The sequence below is a fragment of the Engraulis encrasicolus genome, chromosome 12 (assembly GCF_034702125.1).
Source record: "Engraulis encrasicolus isolate BLACKSEA-1 chromosome 12, IST_EnEncr_1.0, whole genome shotgun sequence".
Lineage (NCBI taxonomy): Eukaryota > Metazoa > Chordata > Actinopteri > Clupeiformes > Engraulidae > Engraulis > Engraulis encrasicolus.
Window position 1 is genome coordinate 37074986 of NC_085868.1, and position 26781 is coordinate 37101766.

General features: G+C 43.3%; 2 protein-coding genes across 3 annotated transcripts in view; both read right to left on the reverse strand.

The window, feature by feature from the left end:
* LOC134459729 (TBC1 domain family member 15-like) overlaps nucleotides 1-12087 on the reverse strand; it is a 77882-nt gene extending 65795 nt beyond the window's left edge. The window contains exons 1-4 of the mRNA XM_063212121.1: nucleotides 11978-12087; nucleotides 11089-11187; nucleotides 10905-10979; nucleotides 9935-10088 (exon numbers count right to left, since the gene is read on the reverse strand). Of these exons, the coding sequence (XP_063068191.1) occupies nucleotides 9935-10088; nucleotides 10905-10979; nucleotides 11089-11187; nucleotides 11978-12004 (355 nt within the window). The 5' untranslated portion in view covers nucleotides 12005-12087. The remainder of the gene's footprint in view (nucleotides 1-9934; nucleotides 10089-10904; nucleotides 10980-11088; nucleotides 11188-11977) is intronic.
* Nucleotides 12088-19690: 7603 nt separating this feature from the next.
* The window catches only part of rab21 (RAB21, member RAS oncogene family), a 44575-nt gene continuing 37484 nt past the window's right edge, over nucleotides 19691-26781 (reverse strand). For both annotated transcript variants that reach the window (XM_063212123.1, XM_063212122.1), the window contains 4 exons: nucleotides 26261-26324; nucleotides 23694-23748; nucleotides 23312-23400; nucleotides 19691-21217 (listed from right to left, as the gene is read on the reverse strand). In XM_063212123.1, the coding sequence (XP_063068193.1) occupies nucleotides 21072-21217; nucleotides 23312-23400; nucleotides 23694-23748; nucleotides 26261-26324 (354 nt within the window). In that variant the 3' untranslated portion in view covers nucleotides 19691-21071. The remainder of the gene's footprint in view (nucleotides 21218-23311; nucleotides 23401-23693; nucleotides 23749-26260; nucleotides 26325-26781) is intronic.

The window sequence follows — 26781 nt, forward strand, 5'->3', positions numbered from 1 at the left end:
TATGTCCAATGTGAATTTGTTGTCCTTCTAGTATGTATACATGAAGAGCTCTTTTCCAAAATGAGATCCATTTTATAGAATGTTTTTTATTTTTATTTTTGTATTGGGCATTCCATTGAAATACATTGCAAAATGCATTTTAAAGAGGTTTAAAAATTATGTTCTCAAAACACTTGAATGGCAAGAATTCACACATAGATGATAGGACTTCTTATCAGTGAAATCCAATATTAAAATGCAAAAAGTCAAAAATGGTGGATATGGCGTTTTGGAAAAGAACTCTTCACATGTAAAGCTGCTCAACCTTGCCATGCAGTCATCATATTTTTTATTGCACATCTATAAGAACTTGTTGGAGCAATCTTCACTCAAATTCATGTCTTGAAGTTCTAAGGCTTCACCTTGTCGACTTCAACCTATTAAATGCACACCTCGTTGAATGTTACTCCTTACTTAACAACTGACACTATATTGCTTCCACTAAACATGAGCCCTGAGTGTTCTATTAGCTTTATGCTCGCTGCTCCTGTTAAATCGTTGAACATATGAGCAGTATGAATGGTGCCATTACACAAATACTGCACTGTGGCTGAGTGCATACTGCAGTCAGTGTTAATGAGCCCTAAAGATCCTTGAGAGAGAGAGAGTGAGTGCGTTGCAATATGCGACCTTGCCTCCTCCACTTGCTTCTCTCCTCGTACCAGGAAGTAATATGTCATGATGACATCACTGACAACAGCATTACATTTCAATATCTTGCAAAAGCTCAATTGCAGCGTGTTTTTCTTATTTGCAATTGGGATGGTGAATGAAAAACAGTCCCTCAAAAGTTGTTGTGGCCAGGCTGACAGCTGGGAAACTTTATCGTTTTCTCCACGGAGGAGGGGCCAGGAGGCGGGAAGAGGAGACAAGCGCAAGTGGAGGAGGCAAGGTCGCATATTGCAACGCACTCAGTGACTGGCAGCTCTAACAGAGATCCAAAAACTGATCTGAGCACAGCTCCGCCCTTGCCTTGTCCGTTTCCCTCTGCTGCTCAATAAGCTGCCAAGGTCTCCTTCCATCAGTCACTCGGTCAGTCAGGTCTCTACTGTACAGCTCAGCAGCCTGCTTGCTAACCCTGCTACTCTATGCACTGACAGGCATATTGATTAAGTGCTCAGAGGCAAACCGCACTAAAGACGCTTTTTTGCTGATAGCACAACATCACCTAAACACTCTACTGATAACTCTAAGCCTTGGCATCAACACAGGCACAGACGCGCACTAGGGTGCATCAGATGCCCCCTATGAAAAGATATTGCCTTGGCCCCATGTTAAAAATGTTCTACACCCAGTAGAAACACACTGTGTAAAATATTTTGAAATTTGGATGAAGTCTACCGGGGCCACCAGCCCCATGAAAATACAAAATAATGGTGATAGTCAGAATCTTGGAATAGAAATGGACATTTTGCTGCATAAAGCTACCCAATAAAAAACATATTGTCTCAGCTCTGTGATAAAAATGTTCTATGCACAGTAAAATCACTCTGTGTAAAATATGTTGAAATTTAGATGAATTCTACCGGGTCCACCAGGCCCATGAAAATACAAAATAATGGTGATGGTGATGGGCAACCTGGATTCCAAAGCTGAAGTCCAGTGCCACATATTCCAAATGACATACCTAGTTTTACCTTTCCAGTTAGGGCAATTTGACAGGTAAAACCAGGTAATTTGAAATCTGTGGCACTGGATTGTAGCTTTTGAATCTAGGTTTGCCATTGTCTTAAAACAGAGGTGGACAAACCGTGCGACACATTTGCCCCAGCCAATATAATGAACCAGCTGAGCCTAATTACCACTTAAGCCAGGTTGATGAGGTAATTAGTGAGATCACCTGTATTGGGAGCACAAACAGAAGGAATATCTAAGCAGGTTGTGTATTCAGTTGATCCACTTACACCAAAGAAACTCAAGAGAAAGAACAATCTCATGGCGGGGAATGCATTGGCCACGGTGTAGTACGGGGGCGTTGCCTGAGGACACGAGTGGATGGAAAATTAACTCCCTTGCGCATGGTCATTGGTCATCCATCCACGATGGATGCCATTTTCGTACTCCGTAATTTGTGGCCAAGTAACGGCAGCTGTTGGTCAGCAGTAATTGCTGGGGGTAATTNAGGACAGCTGACAGACATTCACGCTGTCCTATGACCTGTTCCACAGTGAATAACATTTCCGTACTCCCCTCGCCATCATTTCCTACTACGCTGTTATGACGTGAGTAAGCCCTCTTGTCTCAATCCTCTTTGACTTACACAGACTTCAGTCTCAGGACAGACTGATGGTCAAACTGCTATATTTAGGCAAATTTGCTCTTTTGCAACACAACATCAATTCCTTGCTGCCTTGGACCACTGCTAGTATCAAGCAAGAGATTGCAAAGCTGCACTGTATTGAAGAGTGCCATTACTTCTTTATCCCATCGCCTGTGGTAGTATTTCACTTTACACCATCAGATGAGTTTTACCATAACTTACCTGAGAGGCCCTTGGCAATGGACTCTGGACCTGGTGATACCCATGACATACCTAGAAGCCACTTAAGTACAGGTTTTGGGAAGCCACTCTTTCCAACATCACATACAGTTGTATTGTATGTACTCTATTGAACTACTGCAGGGATTTCTTTAAAAAAAACACAGGTCATTCCAAGGAGCATTCACAGCTTTAGTACAGATGCTCCACCAGGTATTAACAGCTACCTGTACAATCCTGTAGGCCCACAGGTGAAGCACACAAAAGTCATACAACTTCGCAATCTCTTGCTTGATACTGGCAGTGGGTCAGCTGGTTCATTATATTGGCTATATTTGGAATATGTGGCACTGGACTTTGGAATCCAGGTTGCCCATCACTATCACCATTGTTTTGTATTTTCATGGGCCTGGTGGACCCAGTAGAATGAATCTAAATTTCAACACATTTTCCACAGAGTGATTTTACTGTGCATAGAATTTTTTTTTTATCACACAGCTGAGACAATATGCAGCAAAATGTCCATTTCTATTCAGGGCTGGACTGGGCGATAAATAGGGCCCGGGCACTTTTGGATTTAAGGGGGGCCCCTCATTATTATTAGTGCCGGAGAACTGACTCACCGGTGGGCCCCGCACCCTCATGGGCCCCTATTTTCAGTAATGTAAAAAAAAAAAAATGGGGGCCCACGAGGGTGCGGGGCTCACCGGGAAATGCCCGCCATGCTAGATGGCCAGTCCAGCCCTGTTTCTATCCATGATTTTGACTATCACCATTATTTTCTATTTTCATGGGGCTGGTGGACCCGGTAGAATTCATCCAAATTTCAAAATATTTTACACAGAGTGATTTTACTGTGCATAGAACATTTTTATCACAGAGCTGAGACAATATGTTTTTTATTGGGTAGCTTTATGCAGCAAAATGTCCATTTCTATTCCAAGATTCTGACTATCACCATTATTTTGTATTTTCATGGGGCTGGTGGCCCCGGTAGACTTCATCCAAATTTCAAAATATTTTACACAGTGTGTTTTTACTGGGTGTAGAACATTTTTACTATAGGGCCAAGGCAATATCTTTTCATAGGGGGCAACTGATGCACCCTAACGCGCACACACTGATAGCGTACACGCGCACACACACACACACACCATTCATCTTAAGGAGTCATGAAGCTCATTAAGCAATTTGTTGTCGTTATCGTTTTAAGATGCGGGAAGTCATGCCACATAAGTGGTGCACTTCCATCACACTGATGATAGCCCCCATTCACACATGTGTGTAGAGTAGAGTAGAGTAGAGTAGAGTACTTTTATTAATCCCGAAGGAAATTAAGGTGTCTGTCAGCTTACATAAATACACAAATACAAAACATACACAAGACATTATACACATAATTGAACATTGCAGGAAAATATATATCTTGAGTACTACCGCCGCACATTATGTCACATACACACATGTTCTCTCTCTCACACACACACACTCACACACACATTGTCCCACCCACACACACACACATACAAACCCACCCACACCCACACCCACACACACACACACACACACACACACACACACACACACACACATCCCTGCACAGACACAAGGTCCTGGTAGGGTGTCATGTTGCATACATTCACACTCACAGAAAAACAAAATAACCATGTTAAGTACAACTACAAGAGCCAAAGAAGAATATATGCAGCAGTGTGTGTGTGTGCGTGTGTGTGTGTGTGTGTGTGTGCGTGTGTGTGTGTGTGTGTGTAAGCACTTTGAGGTGTGTGTGCGTGTGTGTGTGTGTGTGTGTAAGCACTTTGAGGTGTGTGTGCGTGTGTGTGTGTGTGTGCGCGCGCGTGTGTGTGTGCGTGTGTGTGTGCGCGCGTGCGCGCGTGTGTGTGTGTGTGCGCGCGTGCGCGCGTGCGTGTGTGTGTGTGTGTGTGTGTAAGTGTATGCGTGTGATACTTGCATCACACAACTAATAGGACATAAATAGGGCAGTTCTGTAGTGGTAGGCTGCGTGCCAAATAAATAGGCTGCTGCTGTAAGCATCTGTTGGCATTGGCTCAAGCAGACTCTATTGACTGTAGACAGTAAGGCACAACTACAGCCATCATATGATATGATACTGCACAAGTTACTCAAGCAGACTCAAGTGACTGTCGAAAGCATGGCAAACTCCAGACATCAATAGATCCAGTTGGCACGTCTGGCCCACCCAGCAAAGCTGCTTGTTTTCCCTATATACTCCGCCCGCTGGCCGGACAGACATACCAACTGGGAAGAGATTAGCACCGTACGACCAGCGGATGGAGGATACGTAGGGGAAAACGGGCAGCTTTGCTGGGCGAGCCAGATGTGCCAACTCGATCCATGACATGTTATATATGGCATGGCCCATTTGATTTGGGCCAGCACCCTAAAAAGTAATGAAGAAACCCTGAGTGAAGCCTGCTACCTGCCATAATTGACTTATATGGCATGGGGCTCAACCATCATGTTGTTATACGTCATTCAACAGTTATTCATTCAGTTATTCATTCAGTCATGGGTGAGCAGTGAGGGTGTCAGACTTGTAGCCCAAAGGTTGGTGGGGGGAGTAATTAACCAGTGCTCTCCCCTCATCCTCCTCCATGACTGAGGTACCCTGAGCATGGTACCGTCCCGCCACACTGCTCCCTAGGGGCGCTATTGGGGGCTGCCCCCTTTGCACGGGTGAGTGTGCAGTGTGCAGTGTGCAGTGAACACTTGTGTGCTGTGGAGTGCTGTATCACAATGACAATGGGAGTTGGAGTTTCCCATTTGGGCTTTCACTTTAAACAGTCATGGTCAAGGAGTTCAAGAGTTGAACTACTATCCTGAAGGCTGCCAGTTGTATTCTGGACACCACCAGTCTGGCAGTGTGTGGAGGGTGAGTGAATAACCAGCACTCGCCCCCGTCCTCCGTCATGACATGACATTGTCACGATGCACTGTGTCACAGTGACAATGGGGTTTTCCCATTGGATTTCCACTGCTAGCAGAGTCAAGTGACTGCGGGCAGCATTGGCAGTGCACCAAGAGGGTAACGGAACAGAAACCAAGATTAAGAAACCATCGAATAATTGTCCATGTCAAAGAAATAAAATGTTTAAATGAATTTCGCCTGACTTGCCACTGTGTACCATATTTTGTGTTCAATCATTTTTCCAATCTGTATTTTTTTTAAACGCGCAACGCTGACAAAAAAATGAAGGCAACAAGTAATGTGTAACTATGATTGTTAGTGTGTTTGAATAAAAATAGGTGCATGCATGTCCATGCTGATTCGTATGTGTGTCCGTGTGTCCGTGTGTGTGTGTGTCCGTGTGTGTGTGTGTGTGTGTGTGTGTGTCTGTGTGTGTGTGTGTCCGTGTGTCCGTGTGTGTGTGTGTGGATACATGGTGGCAGTTGTCCCCATCTCATCCCCGTCCCCTAATGAGTCACCCTGAGATGTTTGGGCCGGGTCAGTAATTTCATCTAATGTGATTCGCCTGCCACCACTTAGCCATGCGGCCAAGAAGTGTGTGTGTGTGTGTGTGTGTGTGTGTGTGTGTGTGTGTGTGTGTGTGTGTGTGTGTGTGTGTGTGTGTGTGTGTGTGTGTGTGTGTGCGCGCGCGCGCGTGTGTGTGTGCGTGCGTGTGTGTGTGCGTGCGTGCGTGTGAAGGGGGGGCACCATTGGTGATTAATGCTCGCAGGAGCCCAGCAAGATTAATTGCCATCTGATTTGGGTTTTTTTGGGAAGTGTGCGTGTGTGTGTGTGTGTGTGTGTCTGTGTTCAAGTGGGGCGAAGCATGGGGGGGTGAAGGGAAAAATTGAAGCAATTAGTCTTTCCGGAATTAATTTCATGCCATCCCGTCAGCCAACTTTTCACACCTCCACACCTCCACACACACACACACCTTTCCCGCCTTCCTGTAGAGGACACGGGTGTCTTAATATAGGCCTGAGGGTCCTTACCTCACTCACCCTAATCCCATCCCAGCCTGCACCAAAACTTTTTTCTTTTATTTCCACCCCAGCTATTGCCATAATTTTCTCCCTCTCTCTCTGTGTGTGTGTCTGTGTCAACGCCCAAACGCACAAGCGCGGGTGCACGCACACATACACACACACACACACACACACACATACAGTGAGGAGAATAAGTATTTGATCCCTTGCTGATTTTGTTGGTTTGCCCACTAATAAAGACATGATCATTCTATAATATTAATGATAAAATGTATTATAATATATAGAGACAGAACATCAAAAAGAAAATCCAGAAAATAACTTTGAAGAATATATTTTAATTGATTTGTGTTCCATTGAGGAAAATAAGTATTTGACCCCTCTAGTCAAAAAAGACAAAATACTTGGTGGCAAAGCCCTTGTTTTCACATACAGAGGTCAGATGTTTCTTTCTGTTAGTGACAATGTGTGTGGGTATATTAGAAAGGATTTTTGTCCACTTTTCTTTGCAGATCATCTCTAAATCACTTAAGTTGTATGACTGTAGCTTGCCAAATGGGAACTTCTGTTCCCTTCACAGGATTATTATAGGGTTAATGTTTGGAAACTGTCTAGGCCACATCATGACCTTAATGTGCTTCTGCTTGAGCTACTCCTTCGTTGCTTGGGCTGTATGTTATGGATTATTATAATTTTGGGAGGCTAATCCATGACCCACCTTCAGTCTAGTGGTGGTGGGAAAGAGGTTGGCATGCAGCATTGTACGTTTACATGTCTCCCTCCATCCATTTCTTGACGATGTGAAGTTGTCCTGTGTCTTGGCCAGACAAACAACCTCAAAACATAATGTTACCACTTTCATTTATGATGTTGGAGAGGGTGTTGTTCTTGGGATCATAGGCAGCATTTCTCTTCCTCCAAACACATAGAGTTGTGTTAATGCCAAACAGTTTGATTTTGGTGTTATCTGATTCTAGCACCTCCCAATCATATCCTAATCCAGTTTGACGTTCATTGGCAAACCTCAGGTGAGCCTGAACAGGTTCCTTCTGAAGCCGGGGTACCATACATGCACTGCAGGATTTTAATCCGCTGTGGTATCAAGTGCTTCCAATAGTTTTTTTTAGTGATTGAGGTCGCAGCTGCCTTGAGATCATTTCCTAGCTCCTTCCATACAGTTTTAAGGTGCTTTATCTCCTTTTTTCTGGATATTACATTCCCACAAGGTAAAATCTTGTATGGAACCAGAGACAGGCCTAAGATTGATGATTGATGATCATTTTGTATGTCCTAAATTGGGAAGAAACGCACCAACAGTTTGCTCTTTAATATCCAGGAACCCATTTCAGCCTTATTGAGTTCTAAAATCTTGTCCCTGACATCCTTTGACAGCTTTTTGGTCTGTCCCATGTTGGCGAGTTTAGTTTGATTGATTGACTGATTCTATGGACTGATTCTGCCGATTCAATGTGTCTTTTGTGCAGGTTACTATTAACAGGTGTGTTCAATTCAGATAACAAGTTGATTGGAAGTGCCATTTGATCTGCGGGATCAGAACACTTAATGGTTGGCAGGGGATCAAATACTTATTTCCCTCAATTAAATATAAATCAATTATTATATATTCTTTAGAGTTAATTTCTGGATTTTCTTTTTGATATTCTGTCTCTCCATATTAGAATACATATTATCATTAACATTAAATACTGATCATGTCCTTATTAGTGGGCAAACCAACAAAATCAGCAAGGGATCAAATACTTATTCTCCTCACTGTACACCATACAAACACACACACGCACACACACACAAACACACACACACACACACATACAAACGTACCCACACACACACACACATTAGATTGAGACCTTGAGGAACAGGGGGAAGGAGAGAACGCAGTGACTCTTCCTCTCAGCCATCATACTCATCTGCACAACATCTGTCTGTCTGGCTCCTATCCTGACACCCCCCCCCCACCCTCTCTCCTCCTCTCTCCCTCTCCCTGTCTCCTTCAGTCTGTCCATTCCTCTTCATTTCTCCCCCTCTCTCTCTTGCACACTCTTCCCTTCCACCTTTGTTCTCTCTGCTGAGTTTTAATTATGGTGTAGGCATGACGCTGAATGGGCAATGGCGAGACGGTGTGAAGCGCGATGAGAATAGCGGAGAGGTGAGGAGTCAGACGGGCTCCCTCTGTTCCTAATAGAGGAGGGTAGCCGGGGACGGGACACTTGGGCTCATAGCTACCTCGGAGATCCTACAGGCACATCACGCGACAGTTAACTCTACAGAATGGCATGGCGTGATCCCTGCTGCCTGACCTGCCTCTGTGCGTGTGTGCGTGTGTGTGTGTGTCTGTCTGTGCAATCCTGTTTAATGGGTATGAGGGACTCTGCAGTGTTTCACACCATGGCCCCATAACCTCTCCTCTGACTGTGTGTGTGTGTGTGTGTGTGTGTGTGTGTGTGTGTGTGTGTGTATGTGTGTGTGTATGTGTGTGTGTCCCATACCCAGACCATTCTGTGGCCTAGCACCACGGGACTCACTAATTCGACGCCCTTTCGGTACTTACCGCTTACGTCATACGACCCTAACCCTAAACCTAGCCCTAACCTTAACCCTAACCTTAACCCTAACCTTAACCCTAACCTTAACCCTAACCTTAACCCTAACCTTAACCTTAACCTTAACCTTAAACCTAACTTTAACCCTAACCCTAACCCTAAATCGCTTGTTTGAAATGTTTGATTACCATGTGACGTACCACGTAAGTACCGAGAGGGCGTCAAACTAGTGGGTCCCCTTGCACCACAGCATAAAAAGCACCACAAATTGACCAACAGCATCTGTTCTTTTTTGTTTGGCGGTAGCACCACACAATGCTACCTGGTCTGTGGGAAACGTGTGTGTGTGTGTGTGTGTGTGTGTGTGTGTGTGTGTGTGTGTGTGTGTGTGTGTGTGTGTGTGTGTGTGTGTGTGTGTGTGTGTGTGTGTGTGTGTGTGTGTGTGTGACCAGTCAGTATCACATTCTGTCCTAAAAAAAAAAAAAGTCCATCTCATTTTTGCAATCAAAGCAAGACTACAATGCCTCCCAACTAGGTACAATTTGGCAACATGGTACCCCTCACAATTCAACCCAAATTGCATATGGCAATTTGCATTGCATATTTTGCTCTGTTTCAGCTATAATAGGTAGCATGCAAATATGGAGACGGAGATGTTTTGTTTATCCTTGAATGATGTTTCATTTTTTGTAACAATGATGCTAGCATAAGTAAGTGTGTGAGTCTTTTAAAATCTGCCAGCCTGTCCATAGCCTATTCCAAAGTATTTGGATTTTGTACCTTAATGCTTGTCTCTTGGGTCCAAATAAAAAGTAATCAAGTGTGTGTGTGTGTGTGTGTGTGTGTGTGTGTGTGTGTGTGTGTGTGTGTGTGTGTCTACCTTCTCCATTGATGGATGCTTTCCTGCGGAAGTGGACGGCGTTGACCATGTCCCACTCTGTCTCACAGCTTAGCTGGGGCTCCAGGGAGCGCGGGGGCCGCTGGCTCTGCTGCTGCTGCTGCTGATGGTTCCACTCCACCACTGAACTTGAGTCCTATACACACACACACACACACACACACACACACACACACACACACACACACATTATATTGCAGCCCTGTGTGTGAGTGTGCGCAAGTGTGTGTGTGTGTGTGGAGCCGCTGTATTTACAAACTTAATTGGAGGGAGGGGGTGAACAGCATTGAAATTTTTAATATTTGTCCTACTTTATCCAATCGCTGACAAAGTTCATGACATTTAAAAAATAAGTGGTGTAGTCAGTTGATAGTGGTGGAAGTGGTGAACAGCTTTTTTTTCCTGAATCATTTATGCCAGGCAAGGTCAACACAGGTGGATCCTCAGCATGCAAGTACAGGTATGCACTCGCCACAATGGCTAGTTCTTTGATGTGTGTCTAGAGTGCAAGTGCCTTCTAACTGCACACTGAGAGGGTCTAACTGCACATTCCAGTGTCAAGTCACTCTGTCATTTTCCCATTCCCTGAGCTGGGTTGGGCTGGGCTGGATTGGGCTGGGCTTCTTGCACACCTTTAGTTTAATATCAGGCTGCTGTTAAGGACTCAGACCCTGATTAGTTGTTGTTGGAAGTGAACTCGTGAACTGCGAGTCCCCGTTGGCACGATATGTTTGAATTGATTTGCCTTCACTAGTACATATTTCACATGATTGTCATAGCCTGAAGGCTACAGTAACAGGGTCCACTGTCTGGAGTCAAACATACATAATTAGTGTGCGCACGTGCGTGTGTGTGTGTGTGTGTGCACGCGCGTGCGTGCGTGCGTGCGTGCGTGTGTGTGTGAGAGAGAGAGAGAGAGATGATGATAGTGGTGATGATACTACCTACTAACCTTGCTGGGACACAGCATGTTGGATGGATCAGCAGCATCTTCAAACTGTTTAAACTCGACCACAACATCCCCATCCTAAAAATACACATCAACATTAAAACCCACCGTTCATTGCTGCTGCATTGTCTAATGATGTTAAAAGGGAACTGGTACTGCACGGCATTAGGACAATAGCATTACTCACCTTTTCAATCACACGCAAACATCCTGATATTAGTGAATCAGGCTCGTCTTGTCTGTCCAGATGTGGGTGTATGAACACCCCGTCATGTTCAAACACAACCTAACAAACAAACAAGAACCATATAACATTTGTTTAGACTGTAGCCCATGGAATGTCAGTCACTGGCTCACTGCCTTTACCTTTTGAACACATTTCAACACACATTCCCCGACGGGGCTTTCTCCACAGGGCACAATCTAAGATTATTAGATCTATGAGTCAAATAATATGCTGATCTCATAAGAATTTTAATTCCGTGATAAACCACAAAGACGAAACAGCGTGACCTAGCCTACTAGTGCAATGACTGTTCAGTGCTCCAATGACAGATCCAGCAGAAGTCTTACTCAGTCGAAAGTTTATTATTTTACAGGGCGTAGCAGCTAGTAGTCAGCTAGAGCTACCCTCTCCTCTGACATTCTTTGCTAGTTGTGAGAATGTCCATGCAACTTTGTGACAGCAACTTCAGTCATGGTCCACTCCAAACAAAAGTCACTGAAGTGTAGGCTAATTCGTAAAATGGATACAAGCATCCTAAAGTGTGATATTTCCAATGACTAAAGAAAACAACATAGCTGTCATCCCGTGTCTTCGTCGCCAATTGACAACGGCAAATCAGATTAAATACTAGCAATATTTTTTGTCAAAATATGAACTCCACAGCATCTAGCATGCTAGCTTGTTGTGAGCTAACGAGGGCGATGGGCCAATTTCACCCCTATTCGTCACACCAACTGGAGGACAAAATGACACATCCATTTCTCCTATGGACAAATTACGCACATTTAATCGATTTAAATGTTTACTGACTTAAAATTATGGATTAAGCATGGTTTACATCATGTCTCACCTTACAACCCACAGGAGCTGCCGCCATGTCTCTCCCTCTTGTTGTTGTAGCTATGTTATGATGACGTCAGATTCACGTGTTCTTTCACCCTCATAAAAAAGAAATCAGAGAGTGCATCTTCGGTGAGAAACAGGTTCTCAAGCCTTCTCTTTCACAGTTGCTGGACAAATGTTGTTGTTTTCTGGAAATCCAGAAGCCTACTTATTGTCTATGCCTTTGCCTGTTCATTTTATTTTATTTTATTTTGTATAGGCCCCATTATTTAATTTAAAGGGACACTGTGCAGGAAATGGTCAAAAAAGGTACTGCAACTATGCTGCTCATTGAAACTGGGCTGCCTATTGCCAAATTTGATCTTTACATGAAAGTTTACTAATAATAATTTCTAGTGTGGTCCAAGTACAGTCATTTTTTCAGCTAAAAAAATATTTTGGGAAATTCAAAATGGCGGACCATGGAGAAGATCCCCCTTTTCATGTATGAAAAGTGCAATATTTCCAATCATAATGAATACTTAGAATTTGATGCTGGTGGTAAGTATTCATGAAAAAGGTAACATTAGTGAATGGGCAGCATGAATTCTGGAAATAAACAATTAAAAATCTCACACAGTGTCCCTTTAAGTTTATTTTGTAGGGTTCTGTGTGCTTTGCTTTTGTGTTAGTGTGGTTGTGTTAGGGACTGTGAAATGTAGGCCTACTTTGTTCATTCTGGCCTATGATGTGATTTAAAAATACCAAATCTCATCAATAGTAGGCAGTAGGCTAGGCACGACCCGACCCCAAAGAAAGTAGACCAAGGCTAAACCACATTCCAGCCAAACCATCTCTGGTTCCAGTCCCCTGCAGTCGTCCAGTGTTTATTGCAAAGTCTGCCAAAAGCCGCTGAAGATGTAAATGTAGGCTATCAGTTGAATCAACTATTCACTGCTTAGGCCTGCTAAAATCAGAGGTGTCAAAAGTAAAAGCTGAAAAAAGAAACACAGTTTCCTTTCAACACACCGGTAGCCTACTCTGAGTAACCAGTAGGCCTAGACCTGTGTAGACCATGTTCTATGCACTGGTTGGATCAAGTTTGTTGTGGGTCCTCCTTGTTAGGTTTTTTGTGTTTTTCCCAGTAATGACACAGTCTATCTCATTAGGTGTCCTACACTTCACTTTTGACACCTCTTGCTAAAATGTGGTCTTTTGCCTTTAAGTAGGCCTAGGCAAAACAAATATTTTTTAAACATTTTTATTTTAAAAACACTTTCGATAGCCTATTAAAGATGAAGATGAATAAAATGCACATTTCACGACATTTTCTCCAACATAAGAAACCCACAGTAAAAAATTGAGTGTGTAGACAGATTACCTGCGCGAGGGCTCTATCTAGTGGCCACAGTGTGCATGTGATTTATTGGGTCAGAAGAGGTGGGGAAGAGAATTGGTGTATCTTAACATCCTAGTGAAAATATTGTAACTTTAATGTGTGACTGGCTGTAACTGATCCTACAGTCACACGTGTCCTCTGACATATAATTATATATTCTATTGACAACACAAATGTTTGGCCATTACATTCATTCAAACCATTCACAGGCAGCGACAAAAGTAGGCCTTAGCCTACATTCTTGTCAGTAGGCAGGAGGCAACCGTGTGTGTGTGTGTGTGTGTGTGTGTGTGTGTGTGTGTGTGTGTGTGTGTGTGTGTGTGTGTGTGTGTGTGTGTGTGTGTGTGTGTGTGTGTGCCTGTGCGCGTGAGTGGACCCGCAGGCAGTCCCATTCAAATCCCATCGACAAAGTGCTGCAGTGTGTCCGTGGGCTATTTGACTAAGGTTAGTGGATGCACGCTGCATGCAAAGTGAGAGTAGCAGGCAAAGCCATTAGTATTCAGTGGAGGTAGTATGTTACTGCAGACGGCACAGGGGAGAGGGGTGCACAGGCCTGCACAGGGCTTTTCCTAACACTCCCCACCTCCCAGGGTTTTTCAAGGGGTTTTCTGTAAAACATTAACACACACACGCACACTAACACTCCCCCCCCCCCCCAGCCAGCAAGACACCTCCACTGAGACACCTGCGGTATATATGTGTGTGTGTGTGAGTGTGTGTGTGTGTGTGTGTGTGTGTGTGTGTGTGTGTGTGTGTGTGTGTGTGTGTGTGTGTGTGTGTGTGTGTGTGTGTGTGTGTGTGTGTGTGTGTGTGTGTGTGTGTGTGTGTGTGTGTGTGTGTGGCATGGGGTGGTCTCCTGTCCTGCCTAGATGCATTGCAGGGGCTTCCTCCATGGATATGATCGTTCATCTCAGCAGGTAGGCAGGGATATGTTAGTCAAGTGCATGCGTTCTGACTGTACGACGAGTTACACATGTATTACATGGTGGGTATTACTTAAGAGAAGAGGGATTTTAACGCATATTTTGCTCATTTAGCCATCTGTGTGATAGCAGTAAATGGTGGATGTGCCCCATCTTGGGTACATGGAAGCCTCTGTTGCCTTCACTGGGAGCATGAGGCTGTGTTGTTTTAATATATTGGTGAAGCCATGTGGCGTTCACAGCCACCCACTTTTCAGTCAGGTTCAGTCAATGTATTGTAGAACAGACATTGCTTGCAGTTATGGGCAAAATTGACTCATTAGTTACAATATAGGCTAATAATACTTACCTTGACTTACCTTGACTTAATAGATTTTTATCTTGTATTTATCTACACTGCCTTGTGCTTTTATTATCTTTTACCGCACTTATTGCGTTGCTTTTGTTTTATGCTTTTATGTTGCTTTTGCATATTTCTATCACTGAATAGCACATTGAATTACTCTGTGTATGAAATGTGCTATAGAAATAAAATGGCCTTGCCTTGCCTTACTGCCACATATTCCAAATTATCTTGTTTTACCTCTTTACTTCAACCAGGTGATCATTCAACCGACTAATCACCTGGCTGAATTTGACTGGTAAACCCAAGGCATTTGGAATACAATGTACAAACATACTATGTGGAACTGGACTGTAACTTATGAATCCATTTTGCCAATCACTGATTGTTAGTAGGTTATTGACCTGTTAAGACACAGCGTTATACATTCGCTGTTACCAGAATGGTAATGACCATTAGTGCATTATTAAAGGCCCTGTGTTATGTCATAGTAGTGTCACACTATGGGAGTTAACTTTTCAATGTCTATTACAGTGTTTCTCAACCTTTCTTTAGGCGAGGCACCCTTTCAATTCATGAAAAATTTCAAGGCACCCCAAACCAACAAGCCGTAACATGGCATCGCATCCGATACCACACAAGCTTAGAAAAGTAACACATTTGGAGACGTCACACGACCTATGTTCGAAGTTGCAGCTGACTGGGGCAACCTATATTTAGTTTATTGTGCGTAAATGGCAAATGAAAGATTCCACTGACTAGCATTAACTTGCTAACAATTTAGACAAATATGTATTATATTACATAATTTATTTATCAGCCACCTTTCCGCAGCACCCCTGAGGGGGGCCCGCGGCACCCCAGGGTGCCCCGGCACCGGTGTTGAGAAACACTGCTCTATTTACAGCGTGCTACAACATACATTATGGCGTTACAGTTGTGTTGAGTACAGTAAGCCTATGTCAGGTCTGGCTTGCTAATATGATGCTACCATTCCTCAGAGGGAATGAGGAATGTGTACTTAGTAATGTGTACTTGTGCACTTTGTAAATCTGTGGAGAGAAACTTAGCATGAAGTGTGGTTTTGTGGTTCTGTGTACAAATGCATTCAGTAGTCCATGTCAGGTCTGGTATATTAATCTGATGTTAATCAATCCTGAGAGGAAATTCTTGTGCACTTCGTGGAAGGAAAGTCAGCAAGTGAGTGACACACACACACACACACACACACACACACACACACACACACACACACACACACACACACACACACACACACACACACTCACACACACACACACACACACACACACACACACACACACACACACACACACACACACACACACTCCTCTGTGGTGCATAGTCAAGCTACACATCTGGTTGGACGTGCAGAATCAGCATTCACCACCCACTGCATCTCATGGATGATGATGATGATGATGACGATGATACAATAATGCAGACACAAGGAGTAGGCTGGCAGGCCTGGACACAGCGTTTCCATTGTAAAGTTACAGTAAACACCCGGCAGTTCCTCCTATGACCACATGGGGAAGGACTGATGCCATGCTAGCTGTATTCAGAGTACTCCAGTGGCATTGACGGACCATCACCAGTAAGTATTTGACTGAGCCAGACACTGAGCCTGTGTGTACTTCAGTGGCATGAATGAACCATCATCTGTGACAAGTATTTGTATAAGTATTTGACTGGGACAGGAATTGGCATTGGCATTGGCATTGGCATTGCAGACGCAAGTGACTCCATGAAAATGACACGAGCACTTTTCACTGCTTTTGCCCCTTGACTTGAGAATTGTAGCAAAGAGCAATTAGGGGCTATTCATGGACATGGATCCTCTAGGGTTGGTTAATCTGCCGAGAAGATAAGAGACCAACCTTCTTTCATTTTCATCTTCATCTTCTCAAACAGCCTGAGGGAGGGGTTAATTATCAGCATCATGTGTAGGTCTTTCGACAGGTAGTTCTCAAAAGCAGAGGTGTCAAAAGGTAAAAGTCAGGGCGGCGCAGAGAGGGGAGCATAGGGGCAAGGAACCCCCGGCCACACCACTTGGCGCTCCCAGTGACTTTCGATTGCCAAACATCTTGTAGGGGCCCCTTTCTACGATATTTCGTGGGCCCAACGCCTCTGACACATCTCTCGCCCCCCCCTGTCCCAATACCAGTGCTCCGCCCCTGGTAAAAGTAAATTTGTGGTGTAAGTACAACATTAGCAGATGATATTACATAGCTGGAACACCAGTTAATCCATTGGTGGACAGACTCTGCTGTTATTGAAAAACACTAAAATCCTCTAAAAGCACTAAAAACACTAAGAACTCACCAACAATTTGATCCAACCTGTGCAAAGGTAGCTGATCACAAGACAAGTATGTAGGTCAACTGGTTAGTCAAAAAGGTTAGCTGTGTTGGAAGCAATTTGTGTGCTTTTTAAAAAAAAAAAACTTTTACTTTTGAGTGACCTCTTTTCAAAAGGTAATCTTTGAGCTCACACAACACACTGCGCCAGTAATACAAACTGCATTTGCGCTTAATATGGAAACTTAAAGGATAACTTCAGTCAATTTCAACATGCAGTTGTAATGCTCACACTACCCTGGACTTGTCAGTACCTGAGGTTTTTTTTCCCAAGATACTGGTCATTGTAATGGGGACAGTGGTTTGTTTACATTTCAAAAAAAACAATTTTATTTATTCCCGAAAACATCCAAAAGGTTATGCAACATCATCAGACAACTAGCAAACAGCAGTTCCTTTTGGGAAAATATTTGGAGTACTCAGTAGGCCTATATTAATTTAAAAAAATTGTAAACACACGCCCCTTAGAATAGCTCATATCTCAGAAAGGGCTGAGCCGAAAAATGTGGCATCACCGGGCAGCGACAAGTCAAGGGTAGCGTGAGCAATACAACAGCATATTGAAATTGACTGAAGTGGTCCTTTTAATTAATTGCACCAGAGAAAGCTTTTGGCATCTTTAGGCCACAGATTGCCACCGTCTGCTGAAAAGATAAATGATGTGTTGTGTAGACCATAATGAGGTCCTGTGCGTTCAGATAAAATCTATTAGTTATTGATGCATTGAATAGGGAGCGTAGCTTGGATCTGTCATTAAATTGCAATGTGAAAAGCAGAAAATATAGGTTCACTCACTCCAATCATATTGCCCTGTACACAAGGAATTGCATGTCAAATAACATTTTCAGTGATATCGACTATAAAATAGTAAGGCTTAACAAATTTGACCTGTAGTGAGAAAGTAGTGATTTTTTGCAGTGATCAGCGGTCTCCTCCATCATCCCATGTTACTGAGGTACCATCCACACACACTGCTCAATGGGCACCATTGGCTACCCCACTTTTAACTGGGGAAAGGTAAAGGTTGAATTTCATTGTGTGAAAATCATTATAGTTCCTCCTGTCCTTTCCTGCGGTCTCCCCCCTTGGTGTCACGTGAGGAGAAACCATCATGGTTTTCTTTCCATCAAGCAACACAGAGCAGCTTTTTGGGGGGCTTTCTCCCTACTCAGTGTCAAAATCTAAATGAGAAGATAACTTCAAAATTATGCTTTAGCGATACTGAATAATTTTGATGATCAATGACATTGTCCCTCCCGTAAAAAGGTCTAATGATCACATTAGCCAATGGGAAGAAAGGGATAAGCTTGAATCTCATGTGCCAATCACATGGTGGCAACTCTGTGCATGTAGACATGGTCGAGATGATCTGATGCAGTTCAAACCGAGCATCATAATGGGGAAGAAAGGCTATTTCAATGACTTTGAACATGGCATGGCTGCCGAAAATGTGGGCAAAAATGTCTTTTTGATGACAGAGGTCAGAGGAGAATGGCCAGACTGGTTGGAGCTGATACAAAGGCAACATTAAGTCAAATAACCACTCATTACAACCGAGGTATGCATAAGAGAATCCCTGATTACACAGCACATCAAATCTTGAGGCAAATGGGCTACAGCAGCAGAAAACCCCATTTGGTGCCACTCCTGTCAGCTAAGAACAGGTAACAATTTGGACAGGCTCACCATAAACGACACTAGAGGATCAGAAATCTGTTGCCTGGTCTGAGGAGTCTTGATATCTACTGCAACACTCACGTAGAATGGTCAACATTTGGCGTCAACATGAAAACATGGGTCAACTCTGCCTTACATCAAGGTTTCAGGCTGGAGATATAATGGCATACGGATGTTTTCATTGCACAATTTGGGCCAATAAGTATCAATGTATTTTTGTTGGAATACCACAGCCTACCCTAGAAGTAGTTTGGGCTGTTCTGAAGGCAAAAGGGGGTCCAATCCAGCACTAGAGAGGTGTTCCTAATTAAGTGGCCGGTGAGTGTATGTATGTATTCAAAAGCTGATTGTCTCCTATTGTTATTTTATTGCACATCACACTTCTTATTAGGGCTGGGTAAAATAATCGAGTTAATCGATAATCGATCGAATTCACATTCATTCACAGGGCACAAAATCGTTTTTTTTGGTTCTTTTTCTTTTTTTGTTTAATTTAGGTCTATGGAAAATACCCAGTAGGTGTTAGTCAATTAGGCCTAGGCCTACTTATTACAAATTAGCGATCTGTTAACACTGTCAAGCCACAGCCCTTTGACATTTCTATATAAAATTAGGCAACAGCATCTTTTGGGGGAAATCCTGGCACCAAGAAGGGAACGGATTGAATCGATTCAGAATTAATCGAATCGAATCAAACTGAATCGTGATTAATCGATTCAAAGCCCTAAGAATCCAAATCGAATCGATGCAGGAACATGGCTGCGATACCCAGTCCTACTTCTTATTCCCTATTTATTTTAATGTGGTATGTCTAGTGTCTATTGTCTATATGTCCATAGTATGCCTTGAAGAGATGTGTAATGTTGACCACTTGAGTTCCCCCCTGGGGGTCAATAAACTTTACCTTGACCTTCAACCTTCAAGATAATTATGCCTTCAACTTCACAGACTGTCCATCCTTTTTCAATATATACGGCGTATATGTTTTTAAATAACGACAATGCCTTTGACAACTAAGCATTGTAAATTGTTATAATTGTTCTATTACAAAAAAAACACTTGACACAAGCAGTTAAAAAAATTACAATTCCAAAAATGTGCTTTCACCCACAACTGTTATTTTTTTCCATTTTACAATCATAAACAAGACTAATGTACATTTTTTTCTACACCTGCGTAGTCTTCTTCCCAAAGCTTGTAAAAGCAGATAAAATATTCAATATGTATTGTACAAGTCTTTTTTTTCTCGTCTTGGTTTTTGTTGTGGTAAATTTTACATACACATTCTGGCAAACGAGGGGATTTCAGTATGACAGAAAAAAAGCATTGATGGTTCAGTGCAGTCACCCACAAGAAGCCATAGTCCACCCAAAAAAAGAAGGAAAGAAATCAAAAGAAAAGAGAAGAAAAAGAAAAGAACAGAGCAAAGACCGAAGAAGAAGAATCAAGATTCATAAGAGCTCACTGAAGACCACAAGTACATTTTTTTTTCTCAGACATGAAGAATCGGTACATAAGTTATTAAATAATAAAGGTCATTTCTTTTTTTCATTGTTGCAGTTGGTAGTTTTTAAAAAGTAAAACCAATGAAGCATTGTACACAAAAAAATCAATCCAACATGCATGATGTCAAGCACTGTAAAGGGTAGAAAGCCTCATACAAACCATACTGAATGGTGTTTTCTTTTTGCAATGATGTACACATGTATTGGATATGGATATACAGTATGTATATGTGCGTATGAACCTGTGCGAGTGTATGTGTGTGTGAGGGTATGTCAAACATATCTGTTATTCCAACACACCTGTAGTCTGCCTGCTCTGTCCTCAAACTGGCATACATTCCATATCCCTCATGTCTTCTCTTTCCTCCCTCCGTTTCAACTTAACTCTTACCATCTCTGCGTCCTTGGCTGTGGGCACGTGGAGCTACGTAACAGGGGGCAGTTTTCAGATGTATACATCCTGCAGTGTAAGAGTCTCTAATGAGTGTGAATGTGTGTGTGTGTGTGTGTGTGTGTGTGTGTGTGTGTGTGTGTGTGTGTGTGTGTGTGTGTGTGTGTGTGTGTGTGTGTTTTGTACAAAGCTTGGGTGTTCTCTCCAGTTGTGTGTATGAGCGTGTGTTTCTCTTGGGTGCCGTTGTGCGAGGCCAAGGCTCCACAGTCATCTGCAGTCTTAATGGTAAAGGGGGGTGGGGGGGAAAATCAAACATCAGTCCTGGGGCTGGGTTTTTGGGGGAACCGGGGGCAGACGACGGAAGTGGGTATTAAGAGGTGGCGTTAAGGGATGTTGGAGGGGGATTTGCGGCTGGGTTGTCTTGAGACAATTCGAGGAATGGGGACACGGCCAGTGTGGGTGGGGGGGACGGGGTGGGGGCGAGATGGCACGGGTGGGGGAGGTTAACCGGATCCGCAACACCCCGCATTGGAGGCATGAATCTGGGGCTCGTCGTCTACGATCTGCACGCCTCTCCGGCCGCTCGCCGCCGTGCTTGCACCGCCGTTCCCCTTCGCCCGCTCCTCTGCCTGGGCTGTCTCCATCATTCCTGACGCGCACATGCGCACACACACACACACACACACACACACACACACACAGATTACAATACATTTACATAACATTTCACTTAGCTGAACTATTTTACTAAGCCGGGACTAACAGTTATTTACAGGGTATTGCAGTCCTTGGAGCAATATGGGGTTAAAGGAATTATCCGGAGTTGGAACAAGTTTGCCTCATTTTTGCATGTTTGGGATGAAATACAGTCACTCTAGAGCAAAATCAAGGCAAAAGGATGCGTTTTGAGAAAGTTTGATAATATCACGTTAGCCTCGTTAGCCATATCAGCTATGCAATATGAAAGATGCGGGCATCATTTTTCGGCGGTTACACACATTTCAAAAACACAACATTTTAAAGTCTTGCACAGCTCAAAACAACGTCACACTTACCTCGTAATATGTTGAGGGTATCCACACATAAACCGAAGTGTCCAAAGTCCTTCATGTATTCTTGAAAGGTCTGCAGAATGTGTTTTGTGAAGCTACTACCTTGAGAATATCTAAATTACGGTCAAGACAACTATTTGACACTAAAGCCCACCAAGTAGATTGCCGAGTGCGTCGCACCATCAGCTATGATTATTTCCATAGCGAGTAACCACAGCTGATGGTGCGACGCACTCGGCAATCTCCTTTGTGGACTTTTGTGTCAAATAGTTGCATGGCCGTAATTGTAGATATTGTCAAGGTAGTAGCTTCACAAAACACATTCTGCAGACCTTTCAAGAATACATGAAGGACTTTGGACACTTCGGTTTATGTGTGGATACCCTCAACATATTACGAGGTAAGTGTGACGTTGTTTTGAGCTGTGCAAGACGTTAAAATGTTGTGTTTTTGAAATGTGTGTAACCGCCGAAAAACGATGCCCGCATATTTCATATTGCATAGCTGATATGGCTAACGAGGCTAACGTGATATTATCAAACTTTCTCAAAACGCATCCTTTTGCCTTGATATTGCTCTAGAGTGACTGCATTTCATCCCAAACATGCAAAAATGAGGCAAACTTGTTCCAACTCCGGATAAATCCTTTAAGTGCATTGCTCCTGAAAATGGGAGTGCATGATCTGCAGAATAAAAGAGGAACTGAAATGAGTTGTCCAGTAAGCATCTCAAAAGCATTAATAAAAAAAAGAACAGCTCATGACACTATTGACAACAGGAAGTGTGTGCTTTGGGATGAAATTGGCATGATACACAAATCTGGACGACACGGTTTGCAATAAAGACACCATCTCAAAAGCATTACTTAAAAAAAAAAAATTATTCACAAATCTGGAAGATACATTTTGCAATAACGACACAAACATGCAAACTATGCAAAATGTTGAGAGGAGAAACTGTTGAGGCAGCAACAAGGACAGAGACTTGCTTATGCATAGACGTATGCATAGACATAATGATGACGTTCAGCGTCATGAGCAATATTGCTGAAAGATGGGGGTGCTAGAGGCGAAGGACGGTAAGGCATCTGTGCATAAAGGGGCTCCAATCTCATAGGGTTCGAATCCAGCATGGGTCATTTCCTGTCTACGCTCAAACTGTCCTGTCAAATAAAGCCCCCAAAAAGCCCATTCAAATATTGGAAAATAACAGGAGTGGCCACTTAAAGGTCTGACTCAGTCATTGAGAAAGTTTGCTTTCAACACTGACAATTACAGCTTATCTCAATCGCAGAACTGTATTGCAGCACTGGTAATGAAGTAAGTAATAAGTAAGTAATATGGTATTCACATAAAGAAGTGTGACAGTCAGACAGTCAACACTAGGTTTTGGCCTTCAGTGCTTTCTTTACTGTGGACAGTTGCCCTTCTGGCATTGGTGTTACAGCTTTTTTCAATCACAGAACTGTGTTGTACAACTGAACTGATAATAAAAAATAAATAAAGTGTATTCAGCATTTACATGAAGATGTGTGACAACCACACAACAAAATATAGCTTTCGGCCTTATGCCTTTTCTAGATTTGTGTCCAAACATTCAGGAAGGCTGAATCTTTTTTTTTTTTTTTTTTTTTACAAAATCCTTATCAAAACTCTGGAGTATTCAGTGGCAAATAAACTGAATCTGCTTACTTTTACAAAGGTCGAGAAAGAGTTCTTCGATGCCTTTATTTAACTTGGCCGACGTGTGGTAGTGTTTGGCTCCAACTGACTCTGCATACCTACAGGAAACAAACACAGGATAACAACTTTTTAACATTCTCTAGTCTCTCGTCACACATGCAGACACTTGAGGGAAACGGATCACCAAAAAATACTGGAGAGCAATCACAACTTTCACCATTCACTCACACATTTGGTCATAGTCACAGAATACCAATAAGAAATCACAAGCACACAAAAATACGCACAACCTACAGTATGTAAACACACACAATCAAACACACAAAGAAACACAAGCAATCCACACACATGCACAAACACACACAGAAAGATGAGGAGCCAGTGAACTTACGCCTCTGCTTCTTCCAAGGACACGTGCCTTTCTTTTTCCAAGTCTGTTTTGTTACCTAGGGAACGAGAAGGGCAGAGCGCGTCACTGAGGGGGATACAAGGAGAGAAGAGGCAGAATAAAAAGAGATGGGGTAAAGGGCAAAATAAGGAAGGAAGATAGTAGTAAAGAAAAGAAAAGGAGAACACGGAAACGAGGCCGATGGTGAAATGTGTAGAGAACATGAGAAAGTGGAGGAGGAGAATAGAAAAGACAATAGTGGGGGGCAAAACATGGAAGGAAGAGTAAAAGGAAGGAAAAGAGGGATGTGGAATGAGAGAGGGAGCGAGAGGAAGAGAGAGAGGCAAAGTCAGCACTTGAGAGTCAAGGTCAAGAGGTCAAGAGTTATTGGCTGGAAGACATAAGAGGGCCTCACATGAGGAGCACGCAGCCCACACACGGACCACACAACAAGGACACAGCACACTCCGCATTCCAAGAACCAGCCAGGAAACTAAACACTTGGACTCGTTTTCCATTCCAAGAAGTCATGGCACATTACAATATTTACTTGTACAGCCTTTGTGCCATGTAGCTAAATAATCAATATGAATTACGAAGTCAAGACTTATTTTATTTTTGCAAGTGAGTCAGATAAACACAACGCAGAGCATTCAGCAGAGAATTTTGGAAACGTCCAAAATCTAACAGATAATGATTGAATACTAATCCAAAAAATATGAAGGGAAAGAAAGGAGTCACCGGAGAATCTTCAGATGTGGAAGTTTACTTATTTTATTGGGCAAGTGCCAAGACTTGCCCAATAAAACAAGTAAACTTCCACATCTGAAGATGCTCCGGTGCACTTCCTGCATCTACCAGTTCTTTCCCGTGATGCACCAGATTGTGAAGTGCAGGAGGGAGGAGGATAGCTCTTTACTACGCCAAAAAATATGAACTCTATCTAGCTAAGAACTAACTCCAACCAAGGCAACAGCCAGTCAGCAAACACAACCAAGTACATTTGCATTCCTTTTCATTTCCAAAAAGCCATGAATTTATCTAATGCTTAGTGTAGCGCCAGGTTAATGACATCTAGATCAAATAATGACTTACTTTATACATTCAATGGTTAAACTATTGGCTTCCTCACTTGTCAAACATGAATCCAACTAGTCACCATGATGGCAAAAAAACAAAACATCTATACCGACATGTGCTTAAATTCCTGCAGTGCAAGCACGTACCTAAACCTAGAGCTGCATGTAAAACATAAATGCAGCCAGTAACCAGTCCCTGTAGACTTTTATGACGTGCCAATGAAGAATTTACACACAGGGGTCTCGTGAAATACTCCCAAAAGGTCACAGACAACTATAACATGTGCTGAATGGCACCCATTCATAAGAAAACGCCCTGGTGCCTCAATAACCAGCTAGCAGCTAGCTACAGTGGGAGGAGTCGAGGCCAAGTTACAAGGCAACAGCTAGCTGAGTCATGTCACTCTGATTTAGTAAGTTCGGAAAAGTACAGACACAGCGGAACAAGGTCACGCTTCCAAAGGCCGAGGCTTGTGTCATGCCCAATTATTTGTGACAAGCCCAAGTGCCCTGAACCTCTCCCAGAGTATTGACACATACATACACACAAGCACACACACACGCAAGCAAGCACACAAATACACACACACACACACGATATGCAAATAACTATATGCACTCCTTCGCCAGTCTCATCACATGAGAGCGAGCAGTAAAATGTTTTTCAAATCAAATCCGAACGGAGCCTAGGCTCATGTGACTGACTGACAAGCCTGCCGAAGCACGCACGCACCGACGCACCAGCAAGGGCAGTGTCTGAAAGCCTTAGCAGACAGCCCTGCTGATGGATTGAGCAGAGAAGAGGCGTCAGATCAGACAGGCACAGGCTTTGTGGGGTCTCACTGGACTAGAGGTGGGATTGAGAGGAGGGAGGTGGAGAGGCGGTGGAAAAAGGTGTAGTGTTGTGGAGGGCAAAGAGGCATTGTGAAAGTGTGTGTGTATGAGAGAGGGGGAGGAGATGAAGAGGTGGAAGGATGTACAGTAGCAGTGTGCTGTGGAGGGATGAGTGCTTTTGGAGAGGGCTTTTTATGGATGGATGGAGAGAGAGAGAGAGGGAGAGAGAGAGAGGGAGAGAGAGAGAGAGAGAGAGAGAGAGAGAGAGAGAGAGAGAGAAGAGGAGCCCTGGAGGAGAGAGCAGGTGTCATGAGCGGACTGAAGCAATGCGGGGAGGAGCTTGCTGTGGAGAAACGAGTGCTTGGCTAGGGCTGTTGTGCAGAGAAGAGGAGTGATGTGGTGGGAGGGTGCTATGGGGAGAGAGAGAGAGAAGTAACGGGGGGAGGAAGGAGATGAAAGGCGAAGAGAGCAGTTGAAGTGTGGCGGACGGAGGCGCAGAGGTGTGCTGGGGAGGAACGAGTAAGTGGTTGGGACTAGGATCAGGTAAAAAATAAAAATCAGGAAAATGAGGAGTAAGGAAAGGCGGAGGTCTGCTGGGGAGAGAGGAGAAGTGAGAAGGAGTAATGTGGAGAGAGGAGGAGTGGTGCCGTGACTCACCGACTATACATAAACAAATTTCGTTCCCCAACATTTTCCTCAGCTCCTTTACCCAGTTCTTCACCTGCAACACAAACACAGCAAATATGCAAACACTTTATTATTTTCACGTGATGATGAGACGCTGGCACTGACCTACAGTAGAACGTTTGAAAGTACTTCCATAAGGCGTTCATTCACGTCTCATTGCATATTTGGTTGAGAGAAAAATTAAAAGAAATTTAAGACCAGTGTTAAGAAATTAAGACTGGGCACACAGATTTTACACCTTCTTTGGGCCTAAAATTAGGGACATGAAGTTTGAGACATTTTTAGACCCCGCGGCTACCCTCTAATAACCCGTCATGCCTTTCAAGAAGGAGATATGAAAGTGACAGAAATAATATTGGATTCCCACAAATAACTATAAAGCAAGAAGGCATAGGTACCAGCTTGAACTCACATAACATGTGGCAACATTTACAGTAATCCTTACACATGGCACAAACACATACCAACACCTTTGCACTACAACTGACATG